Source organism: Nothoprocta perdicaria, unplaced genomic scaffold (assembly GCF_003342845.1).
Source record: "Nothoprocta perdicaria isolate Ctin4 unplaced genomic scaffold, notPer1 scaffold_13, whole genome shotgun sequence".
NCBI classification, from domain to species: Eukaryota; Metazoa; Chordata; class Aves; order Tinamiformes; family Tinamidae; genus Nothoprocta; species Nothoprocta perdicaria.
This window is the reverse complement of record NW_020454427.1, coordinates 6801359-6813635: the sequence shown is the minus strand read 5'-3', so window position 1 is coordinate 6813635 and position 12277 is coordinate 6801359. Positions and strand designations below refer to the sequence as shown.

Here is a 12277-nt window from a genome sequence, read left to right as displayed (position 1 = left end):
AGGTAAGGAGCAGTGCTGTTAGGAGATGGTATTTTCATTGTAGCAGCAGTAGCTTTTTTCTTTCCAAGGGTGTGCTGTTCAGCCACATACACTTGTACAGTTAAAAGATTAATCACACACAGAGTGCATTTGGTGTAAGAACCACCACTACAAATGTATCCACGGAAGCAACCCAGTTAATAATGTAGAAAGCACAAGTGCAAACAGCTGAAAACCATAGGGGTCCAAAAGGTACCAATGACAACTGTTGCAGCTTGCGTTTGCTAAAAAGACAACAGACTTACCTTCTAAATGCACTTTTAAGTACTTGATGGAAAGTACTTTGAAGAACAATTCCAGTAGGGTTAAGATCACTGTTAAACCAGCTAAAGAGCTGACAAACGTCAGCACTGAAGGAGATGTGAGGCAAAGGAGTGCTGAAACTGGAAAGCTCTTCTTTGGGTTTTGTGACTATTTGCCACTGGAAGGTACCAGTAGAGAAGCACAAACCCTTTCTAGGTGTGGGGAGAGTAACGGAGAAAAGAAAGGGAACGCAAGGTTGTTTTAACCCATCCTTTATGTGGTAGAGCATTCCTAGTCCATGATAAAAAATAGTGCTTTTCACCTTTTCTTTCCTTAGGAAAAAGCGACAAAAATAGTGGTTCTTAAGATTTCTTAAGATCCACCACATATGGGTTCTGCATTAACACACAGTTTTGTAGGGTATGTTTTTCAAGAAGTATATAGTTTTTGCTACATATTAGATGATTATTTTTGATAGTCTTTCATACTTTTTACAGAGCTTTCTTCCCTTCTCAAAAAAAAAAAAAAAAAAAAAAAAAAAGTGAGCCTCTGGAAGTCTGGAACCCTCCCTCTGGAAGTGGAAATGCAGTTTGGGTCTAAGCTGCACTGGGAATTCACTCTGTCCACCTAGAAATTGATTGTGCCCCTCTCCAGCTTATTTTTTAATTTTATTTTCCTGGCACAGAGCTGCAATGTCAACACAAATGAGGCTGTGAACAAGGGCCTTGTCCACTCCTTGGATAACAGCATCGGTGTTTAGCGTATTACCCTCGGCTGCATAGTGCTTTACTAAGAAATGTAATGACTCTTTGCCTAAGTGTTATCTTGAACCTGAAAATGCTTTTAAAGRACAAATGTTACTAAGGTTCATGTGCTTGAATGAGGTTCTGTTTCCCTGAATTAAGTAAGAGTGAAGTCCTGGTACAAGACTTTGAGTTGATGTCCTGCCCTATTAGTAGTATCTCTCTTATTTCATTGTATATAATGGTATAAGTTTTTCCCTTGTTTTTCATTTGAAGAAGGCCTATCGCAATATTCCACGTGTTATTTACTATTAGTAATGAAGACAATACATGCGAAAAGATCAAACTCCGGGTTAGCCTTATTAAACATAAGGGAAGACTTGCAGCAAACCGTATTCAAAAKGAGGAGTTTACCTTCGGTGGCAGTGAGGCTTTCTCCTGCCCCTGTGAGAGTTTACGGAGGAGAGGAGGGGAGAGGGAAGCAGCAGACGCAGATGTAGGGACAGAGTGAGGAGCTGGTGCCTTGGCAGAGTGAAATGCAGGATTAGAAGAAAGGTGGAAAGGAGGCCTAAACTTTCCTGGGGCCTCCCCACCCACCCTCCCTTCCCGGAAAGAAGGGCTGGCTTAACCATTTAAGAAAAAGGGAGAGCGGGTTTGTAGGAAACCCAGGTGTGAAGGACATAAAATGCACAGTGAGGGGTCATGCAACTAACATGAAAAGTCAGCAGTGTAATACTACTTGTATCATTAGTCAGTCTGCTATTCTGGGAGAAAATCCCTGCTCTTAGAGCTCAACACAAGTTGCTATTAATGGAACTGGATTTCTGTTTTTATTGTTTTCTCTTGGCTTCACACAGTCCTTGTCTTTAGTGAATTCCCCAATGTGGTGCTTTTCCACTCAAGTAGAGGTAGAGGAGGCCTGCAAGAGCTTTGCAATTGAAATTAGTTTCATGTTCTGCCTGGACACATGTTATTCTGTTTGATTTACATATTTGTATGTGCCCAGCAAATTAATTGCCTGAACAGTCTGACTGTTGAAATAAATGCTGGACAGAAAAAATGTGTTCTAAAACTCTGCTTAGAAACCACACATGGTGTGTAGCCGCACAGTGGCATTTAGCAGCTAGCACACATTTGGCTTAGCACAGTGCTGTGCTGTCCAAAAGAGGGACTGGGGAAGGCTATAGGGGGAAGCATTTCTTCAACTGCCAACTATAATCCATCTAATCTGTTATTAATAGACATTCTCATAACAGAATCGATCATAAATATATCAGCTGCTGAATTGACACATGTGAGGTGTGAACTACTGGGTCTCTGTGGAAGACACGTCTCTCCCTCCCTCTGAAAAGTGCTAACAGGATTTGCTTGCTGAGGCCTCGCACTCTGAAAGGGGTGGCACATGCTAGGCCAGCAAGGAGAATGGTTCTCTGGCTCTTCCCATCGGAATTCTGATAGCAGCTGATGTGCTTAGAGGGGAAGGAAGGCAGCAGCAGAAGCAGGACACCATGGAGCTTACAGAGGTGTGCACCTCGCTTTCCTAAATCTGGAGGGTTTGACAAGGGGCTTGGCCGAACCCTGACAAACTTTCTTTATCCAATGCACTGTTATAAAGGTAAAGCTGGGACTGTGCACAATCTAAAACGGGGGGGAGAGGGGGAAGGGAAGAGAGGGCAAAATTATAGGAACACAGAAGTGACATGACATCAAAATACCTTATCAGCATTCGGTGATGCGTATCCTTCATTATATACCCTTGTGTCTCCTCTACTTGCTATTGGAAATTCTAGATTGTCATGTCTCTGATCCTCCTCTATGTAGAGACTTGGCAATGTTTCTGTGGCGTCTTGTGCTCCTCTGCAGAAGTCTGATTCTTGAGGCTTTGTCTGATCCCCTGCGTTAACTGACAGGTTTCCTTTACCGAGTTCCTCTTCAWGTTCAGCAGTTGCATCTACCACCCWGGGRWCGGAGCCACCTTTATGTGGCAGGGGAATACCAGAAATGGTGCCATCGTGACCATGTTCTCCTGCAGTATCTGACAAATCTCTAGTTACTTTGGCAACTAAAGAGCCAAGTATCCCTTGCAAGTCTTTCTCGTTTCTTGGTTCGGTATTGCTGCTCATACAGTTATGTGCTGTGTCATGAGGAGAGCTGGCTGCAGATGAGACAGGTGTAGGTGCAAGAAAGGGCTGAGGAAGGGCTATAGGAGAGCTCAGAGGGAGCTCTGTATGTGAAATAAAATGATTGTCCTTAATTTGGTGAATGAAATTACTTTGGGCAATTGCTGCAGAGGGGGATGCTGTTAAGACCAAAGAACTGAGTTCTTCTGCATCACAAAGAAAAGTGTCTGGAGCTGGTGGAGGAGGAGGTGAGGTGCCCACGCGTGCAGGTGAAAAGTCAAGAGCCCATGAAAAGCAGTCGCTAGGAGCAGCCTGAAGGAGGTTCTCATCAACATGTGACCAAGAGAAGGAATGGTATCTGGGAAGTGGGCACAGTGCTTGAAAAGGCAACTTGAAAAATAAGAAACACATGGGAATTCAAGTAAATAAATATGACAGATCTAAGATATGAGGAGCCTGGGAAAGAAAAAGCCCCGGTGTTTGGATTGTAGAGTATCATTTCAGTCAGCACGAGTGTCTGAAATCATTAGTACATGAATCAGAAGGCAGAAAAGATATTTAAAAAGTGAAACTGTATCAGGTTCTGGCTTGCAGCTTAAATGTCAAACATGGAGACAGATCTGAATCATTACATTCATGAGGGCAACCTGCATTTGATCTGCTGGAGTTATGTTATCTATGGTGCTTTGGTAGTAAGCTTGTCACAAGTTATTAAATCATAGAACTGAAATTAGTATAGTCTTCCCCAAACTATTACTATTATTTTGAGAATATCAGAATTACACTGTGGCATTAAGTATTTTTTTAAGCTATAACTAGAGTGATTTCTCATTATCCTACTGTTAATATTTGCACTTTTTCTGAGTACATGTTTAAGAAACATCTTAAATACATTGCATACTTTTATCATGGCACAAATAGCTACAGAATGCATTTTTTTCTTTAGAAGTAACTATTAGTTCAAAATGACATCAATGTTTGTGAAAGACACATTCAATTCCAAATGAATGTAGGCAGCCAACAATGCTTTTAAAATAGCGACAGCGCAGTATAACAGCAGTGTATTTTGAGTACCGTTACATAATATTGATTGAAGTATCCTTCTGGTAAAATAAATGTCCTTTTGTAAGAATGAAAGACTGGTGAGTCATACGTACACAGCATCAGTAGATATCCATTGCTTCAGTAAATACTGAAATTGCATTTTGTAACTATTAATCTTCAACATTAAACTTGAACAGAAAATATTTTTATCTCATTGTTAAAATTATCCCAAATAATTAGGTGCACATCCCTCTAGGTTATCTGGATTACTTCAGGTTTTAGGTATGGCTCTAGACAGGGAAGATAATTTAGCTTTCTGAAGTTAACAGTGCAGAATGGGAAGAAGATTAGATTACTTACCTTCTGCTGGAGCGKTCTAGAGGCAGACAGTGTTACTTTACAGTTAAACCTTTACTACAGCAATCCTTTATGCCAAAGCATACACAGTGATACAGTGCASTCTGGTAGCCCCTTTTGGCCAATAGTCTCTTGCCCTTCATCTTTTCTCTTGAGCAGCCACCTACAGCCTCTGCTTTATAACAGGGGTCAGGATACGCTCCCATTTTCAATTCCCCACGTCTACAAGCTGCACTAGAGCTGATGTCATAGAGGTTCTGGCCCACATCCAGCAAAGCAAAGCTTGCTCTTTGACTTAAATTGCTGATTTAGTTTTGTTGCCATTAGATCAGTGGAGTTGAGCACAATTGCTCTAGTAGCAGGAAGTGACACAAAAGTTTATCCCACTTTACAAACCCTGCCCAAATACAAATAAAATAGTAGGAGAAGTGAGAACAGTAATTGTGGGAAACTGCAGCAAACTTTCAGGACTGCTGAAGGAACAAGATGCCATCTTGCATGGTGKTACCATTTTCAAACAGTTGAACATGGAAACCCCAGTGGAATCRTTTTTTTGACGTAGGCTAGAAGCACATGACCCCACACAGGCTCCCTTTTCAGAGAGGGGCTTTTTCCTCCCTCTCTTAACAGAACAGATATGTTAGACACCCAATTATTTACAAAAGTGTCCTGTTGCTGTTAAGTAATGAGGTCACTCTATTAGCATTTAAAAAATACCCAGTGCTGGGAAAATGTAGGCCAGTAACTTCTACTGTGATGAGGGCAACTCATTATGAAGGACTAAGTGCATCCTTTCCTAGAGCCCAAGTCAAGGTCAAACCTGGTCACTGCCTCCTCCTGTGTCAAAGAGCTGTGGAGCACATGGAGACGACCGTGCAGCACATCTAGGGTCCTGCAGCCCCACGCTCACTGTGCTTGATGACACTGGCCTCAGAGCAAGACTGGCCTCGGAAATGCTCTGGAGTGCTCACAGCTTGCACAGTGCAAGGCTCTGCACTTCAGGGTTTACCTTCTGATCTTTCTTTTTTTTCTGGATTATTTTTCATTGTAAACAGAGATGACTTATCTAATGAAAATTCTGGGCAATCCTCCACATATATCTCGGGGAGTCTTCACGATTTCACTCTTTTTCATTTAAAGTTATTATGGGGATATGGACCTTGGTGCTATTTCACTTCAACAATTTTGTTGGCATGGAAATATAAGGAGCTATGGCTCTTTATAGCATCATGGCATATTTGGGAAAGACAGAAAAGACCTGTTCTGGCAGTGATCACAACCAGCTAATTGTCTTTACAGAGCAGAATTTTCAAATTAATTAAATGCAGGATAAAAAGTTTACATGCTACACACAAAATACACAGCTGGAGAATACAAATGCTAGAAAGAGAAACAACAAATGTAAAGAAGAAGATCTGGAAAGTTTCTCCTCTTTACAGTTCAGAAGCATTGGGTGGTCCTACATGAATGCTGATGACAGCTGGCATGCAGAAGTTCTCCTAGTTTCTGTCACTGACCAAGCAGTTGTATTTCCTGAGTAGATGACCATGAAATCTCGTGAATGAGTGATAAAGCATAATGTAGGAATGCTCTCTAGTATTATGTAATATGAATTGTGGTGGCTATAGGAAGAAAAAGAATTTAGAAACTGCCACAGCCATTTGGTGAGAAAAATTAAAAGATCTGACTCCAAACTTGTTGACAATGCGATGACATTTCCCTTACTGAGTTAAACAGTGCTGTCACATCACTCTAAAGAGCCTATCTTACACCAAGAATCTCCCCCGGAATGTGAATGGGAAGAAAAAAARGGGAAAGTTACAGTACAGAATGCTTGCTTTTTTCTTTTACTTTTGAAAGGCACGGAACTAGTCTTGGCAAGCCAGTGTTCCTCGGTAACTTACCTGCCCTAGCCCTTTGCTTGCTAATGGGACTGTAAGSTTTTAGAACAAGGATGTTACGAGACCGTTTTCACACAGGATGATGAAGAGTCTGCTGGACATACCCATGATGCTCAAATGCTGCCCAAGATGCCTAAAATTAAGTCTTGCGTTGTGGGTTATTTTTTTTTTCTGCACAAATTTTGTTCAGTCCTATTCTCAGTAATGTAATAGCTAATGAAAAAAAGGAGAGAAAAATCTTGGCAGAATGCAGGAATTCTGGCATCAAAATGACAAGCTAGCAAAACAATTCTACATATTCAGAAAATATATATAGTGCACTTAGTACATAAATTGCACTTTGTCATTTTAACAAAAAATAACATGTCCTTCTGTACTGTAGGGATAATAGCACTGTAGGGATACTAGCAAAATAATAAATAATGAAAAGTTTTGCTCACCTTAGTTGAACTTAAATGATGTATTCTGTCACTAGAATAGCTTTGGGGTATTGGAGGATCAGGGTAGTCATCACTGCTTTTTGATGTATTCTTTTTGATGACTTCTACATAGGAAACCGGGAAGATGCCTTGTCTGTTGGTTCCTGGTATTCTGCCTTCATACCAGTTTTGATCAACTCGCTTAAGAAGAATTATTCTGTCTCCCTGAAATGCATTATGAAAAGAAATTATCAGAAGCTAGGTTAAAGTTTATTTTTGACTCTTAATATATGGGATTATTTTCCCTGCAGTGCTACTTCCCATTAATTGTGAGGATCTTCTTCATTTTCATGGATTTGTTGAGTGCCCTAAAATCACCCTTAGTGGGACAGCAGAATAGAAAACTAGTGCACAAGACCTGGCTGTCAAAATTGTGACCACTACAATAAGCATAAATAGGGATATTGAGAGAGACAAAAACCTCAAACTATTCCTAATCCTTTTAATTCCAATTCCTGATTTTGCTGGACTTCCTTGGGGTTCACCAGTCTTTTATGAATGGAAAACACAGAGACATCAAAAAGCGCTAGACCAGGCTCAAAATCAGCACCAGTAAAYGGTATTCTTCATCTTATTTCAAGAGAAAAACAAACCACAGAACTTATACAAAACTTATACTATAATTAAGAAATCTTATAACTGAATATATAATTTAATAATAAAGCTCTATAATAATATCCAACTGTCCTACCAGCCTCAAATTAAACATTCTCATGTGTAATAATGTTACTAACAAGATGTGCGTAGACAAGATGCAAGAATGTTATATAAATGAAATGAAATGATGAAATACTTGCAAGGACTGTAAAACTCATGAAAATGAGTTTTTTTTTTTTTTTCCTCTCTATTAAAACCCTATCATGGTGATTACAAGAGTAAAAAAAAATAATTTTACAGGAAAAAAAATGAATAATTGAAATTTAGACAAGAAGACTGAGCAGTCAGCAGATCTTTGTGTGTGTCAACCTATGGCACAACATATTTGCAGGGGGCTATGAAGGAAAGCAAGCCAATGAGTTTTGATAATAGCAGCCCATGGTATACTGCACCAAAGCATAGTATTTACTATAAATTAATTCTGTGTAGCAACAGACATCACAATGGTATTTTGATAAAAACAATTCTAAAACAGTACCTTTCTGAGCGATAACTCCACATTTGTGTCTGCACTGAAATTGTATTTGGCGATAGCTTCTCCAATCTCTCCAATCTGTGCAGGGGGAGGTGGTCTGGCAGGTTGTGCTTTTTCTGGGGGAGAAAGTTTCTACAAAAATGTAAAAAAAAATTAAAAAAAAAAAAMCATCATTCCCATGTAGCTTAGGGATCTATTACCCCAACTAATCCAAAAAATTAAAACAGAGAACATACCTCAACATAAGAAATCGGGAATATTCCAACTCTTCCACGGTGCTCACCCTCATACCAGTTTTGATCAATTTTCCTGAGGATATAGACAGTATCTCCTTTCTTAAAGGACAGCTCTCTGTAACAGATTTATTTAAATCAGATGTTGACAGCTTTATATTTGAACTCCTCTGCCTGAGAGGTTTCTGAGGACTTCACAGTTCAACTTTGAAACAGGATCTAGCAACTAAACATTTGGAGAAAAAGTACCACAGCTGTGGTAGATTCACCAGTTATGATTCCCATTATGCATCCCAGAAACTCTAGGTGAGTTACTGAATTACCCTGGACTTTCAAGGAATATTGCTAGTCTCTATAAGAGCACTCTGGGTCTGCATGCAGTTCTGATGCCTTCTGGACCTCTTGTTCGGGTCAGATAACGGCAGCCCAGCTGGTGGTCCTTGCGAAAGAGCAGCGAGCGCTACTGAAGGGTGTCCCATGTCTCCACGGCCTGCTTACTACCCTTGTGCAGCAGCACCGTTTGAAGTGCTTCTACTCTACAACTTTTTCATTTCACAGCCCAGCTGGGAGCTGGGTGCCCCACACGGGCGCACTGAGCACCGCACCGTGTGCACTGACACCCCTCTCCGTGAACGCAGAGCTCCCCGTGCAGGGGTGACACTCAGCGCCCCTGAGCTGGAAGGCTGACGTTGCATAGGCATTCCTGTGCTTAAGCAAATGCAATGAATATAATCATTTAAGAAATGCAAATATCGTCTCACACAGTCTGCTAGGAGAACAGGTGGTATCTTCTGCATCCATGGCATTTGTTGTGGAAATTTAGCTACTAAAGCAGCTAGCCAAAGCAAGTGCTCGATCATTCTTGAATTATGAATTCTTAAATGAACAAAAGTTTAGTACTTACTTAGAAGTCTGAGCTTTAAAGTCATATACAGCTCTAGCTGGCAGTTTCTGAAAAGTAGGCAAAATACATTCACATAATATTACTATATGGTAAACAATGTTTCAACTTTTTAAAATGTGACTAAGATTAAACACGGGAGAAAAAGCTGAGCCTAGTCTGTGAATTATTAGATACAGAGTTTGGTGCTTATGCAGTACTCACTCTTAGATCTTAAACTACAAGATCAATTTGAAAATAAGGTGTGCTGTAACCGTACCATTATTTTCTATAACATTATCAAATCAGTGGAAAATCTTAACTTACAGTCTATAGACATTAGCATATAATATGTTAGCTAATAGCTGATGATTGAATACAATCATCACCATGAAACTTGTACAATCATCACCCTAAAACTTATTTGGAGAGTGTTTCAATGTCTACATTTAGAACCACTCTTAGGAGACTGAATGTTTTTTGCCTATGCTGATACTTTTTGTTATTTTCTGTTGTTTTTGCCATTTATACTGGAGGTTGCATGCCTGATTCCGTTTCTTCCTCCCAATCATTAGTATAAGAAACTGTTGTTACGGTAAGTGCTTTCACTTTTTAAAACATAAGCAACTGTGAAATAGAAATGTTCCTTGTGTCAGTCCTGAAGCTCCTGAAGCAGCTGCTTGTGTAAACTTTGGTTTTCACAAGAGACTTTTCCCAGTTGCACCTGCTATTCTTTTCTGTGCCAAATGCCCCCTTCAGTCAACCCTGACTCATCCATTTAAACATCAGTAGAAAATGCAGCTGATCTTACAAAGCTTGATATTCTTTTACTTTTCTTTTAAGGGATCAGTCTCCTAAAGGAAAAAGGGATTCTGTCCCATTTAATGATAAATTATGTTTAAATGCTCCTTTGGCCTGGATCATTACAGCGTTTTAGAACCCAATTTTGTCTTGCAATGTTTGCAATGTTATTGGTTTTCCATATGCAAGCTGCTGTGCTATTTATTCATATTTAGCTACCTCTCCTCTGTCYGTAGTTCCTCTTCTCTCCCTGGGAATACACCGTCCCACCTCAGCGAAAGCAGAAGAATGGCTTCCAGGGGATTCCTGGTCTACTGAAAACAGAACATCATGAGATGAATCTCTGGTAAATTATGCAAAAACAGCTCAAATCTTTGATAGTACTTGGGTTTATTTAATGGGATCTACAAAAATATAAAGACATGAAGAAATCTGGAATCTCCTATTTCACCTTTAGTAGAAAGAAAATATGACATGATAGTTAAAGAGCATTTTAAACAAAAAAAAAAAGAAAAAAGATACTCTCAAGCAAAGGCCTCAGGGACTGTGTAATGGAGGACCAGGAGGGCAAAATAATGCCTTCTTGTGCTAAGGAGCACACGCCTTACTGGACTAAATGGAGTGACAGCAGTACTGACACTTCATCACAAGTGACAAGAACCATTTCCTCAATGTCACCAATATAAACAGATTATTTCATGCATGCAACATGATTACAGCATGCTTTAATGAGAAAGCAGTGAATCATTGGTTATTGAACATAACAGTAATAATAACTCTGTTTGAGGAGATGGAGATGGATCAGTACTCACCAATCTATGTGGCAGATTTTCCTAAAGGACAGCTCACTATTGTTTATTACAGGGTAGTATATTACAGGATGGTGAATACATCTTTTTGTGTATTTAATAAAATAAAAATCTTAGTTTCTATAGTCCTGCAAGTAGCCAATGTAAAATGAAAATATAAAGGAATTATTTTATCTCCTCTTTACTCCTGAGACTAACTACCATATTCCCCAATGCCACAGTGATAGCTACTAGTGGAGGCATCTGTCTGACCTCGGCCTTCCTTGCTCTTCATTCGCATAACCTGTTGCTAGTAATCCTACAGATTTCTAAAGAAGCACAACTGGACAAACAGAACTGAAAGCATCTAATCCATTTTGCTGGGTCTTATGGAAGAACAAAATTTAAGTGCCCACTAGTGGACTGTCTGCTAAACCACAGGACTTGAGGCTATTGATAAACTCACTGGAGGAAAAATCAGGCTATATACGTTGCTAGTCACAAGCATGTCAACCCTAACAAGGGTGTCTGGGCCTCATCATGGGCAGTGTTCCTGGAATGTCCTGGGACAAAGTGTCCTGCCCAAAGAGGTAATGCCTCCAAGTACTGTGTCTCGTAAATGCCAGCAGAAAGAAGTGGGAAGGAAARGAGTGAAAAACAGTTTTAGGGAGAACAGTTTCTTTTAACTTCTGCAGAGCTCCTTGGGCCACCTGTGCCTGGTATTTGCTTTCAGTGCTCCTGTTGATAAGACCTTGAGCTTTCTGCAATGCCTTGTTTTTGCCAGAGAAGCAGAGCGGAGCCAGCAAAATAGGGACCTTTTTCAGGAGAGCTCCGCTGTGACTGGTGCTGATAGCAGCCACTGCCATGTTCTCATACACTGATCTGTACTTCATGGACATGGAAGTAGTCAGTCGGTCACTTCCCTCACACCAGGCTCCTTCGCTGTCACATAAGCTGCTAGGAAACGAAACTTATTCTGAAATAGCATTTCCCTATTCTCAAGGACCAGAAGTTATTATTGACTCATTGATATCCCTGTATATATATGGGATTCCCAAAAGCTTTGACTCTATAATATTACTTTAAGGGCTAATCTTGATCATGACTCAGGTCTAATTCAATTTTGAATTGAGTTTTACAGCCACTTTTTACTAAAGTCTGTCCTCACTACTTATTTCCTAACCACTTAAGAAAAGGTGGTGACTGCTTCAATTCTGATTTGTCTTGAAATACATATTGGCTAGTATGGCATTGGCAAAAATTACAGAAAAAGATGTGAGATTAAAGATAAATTAGATGAGTAAGAATTACTATATTGTAAAATTAAGCTAATAAAGACACACTTCCTTACATCCAGTTGTGTCTTCAAGAATAGCTTTGCAATGTAATTGGAATCCTCACAAATGCTCCTCTATGGACAATTGTACATTTGCAAGCAGAATTCAACACAGAAGTCTTACCATTTTAAAAAATAAATAAACGACACAGGGTTTCAAAAGATATTTACCTGTCTGAAA

General features: G+C 39.8%; 1 protein-coding gene across 2 annotated transcripts in view; it reads right to left on the bottom strand.

Annotated features, from left to right (window-relative positions):
* The window catches only part of SORBS2 (sorbin and SH3 domain containing 2), a 115327-nt gene that overhangs the window by 8531 nt on the left and 94519 nt on the right, over positions 1 to 12277 (bottom strand). For both annotated transcript variants that reach the window (XM_026033599.1, XM_026033600.1), the window contains 5 exons: positions 10192 to 10283; positions 9196 to 9242; positions 8295 to 8409; positions 8062 to 8190; positions 6888 to 7091 (listed from right to left, as the gene is read on the bottom strand). In XM_026033599.1, the coding sequence (XP_025889384.1) occupies positions 6888 to 7091; positions 8062 to 8190; positions 8295 to 8409; positions 9196 to 9242; positions 10192 to 10283 (587 nt within the window). The remainder of the gene's footprint in view (positions 1 to 6887; positions 7092 to 8061; positions 8191 to 8294; positions 8410 to 9195; positions 9243 to 10191; positions 10284 to 12277) is intronic.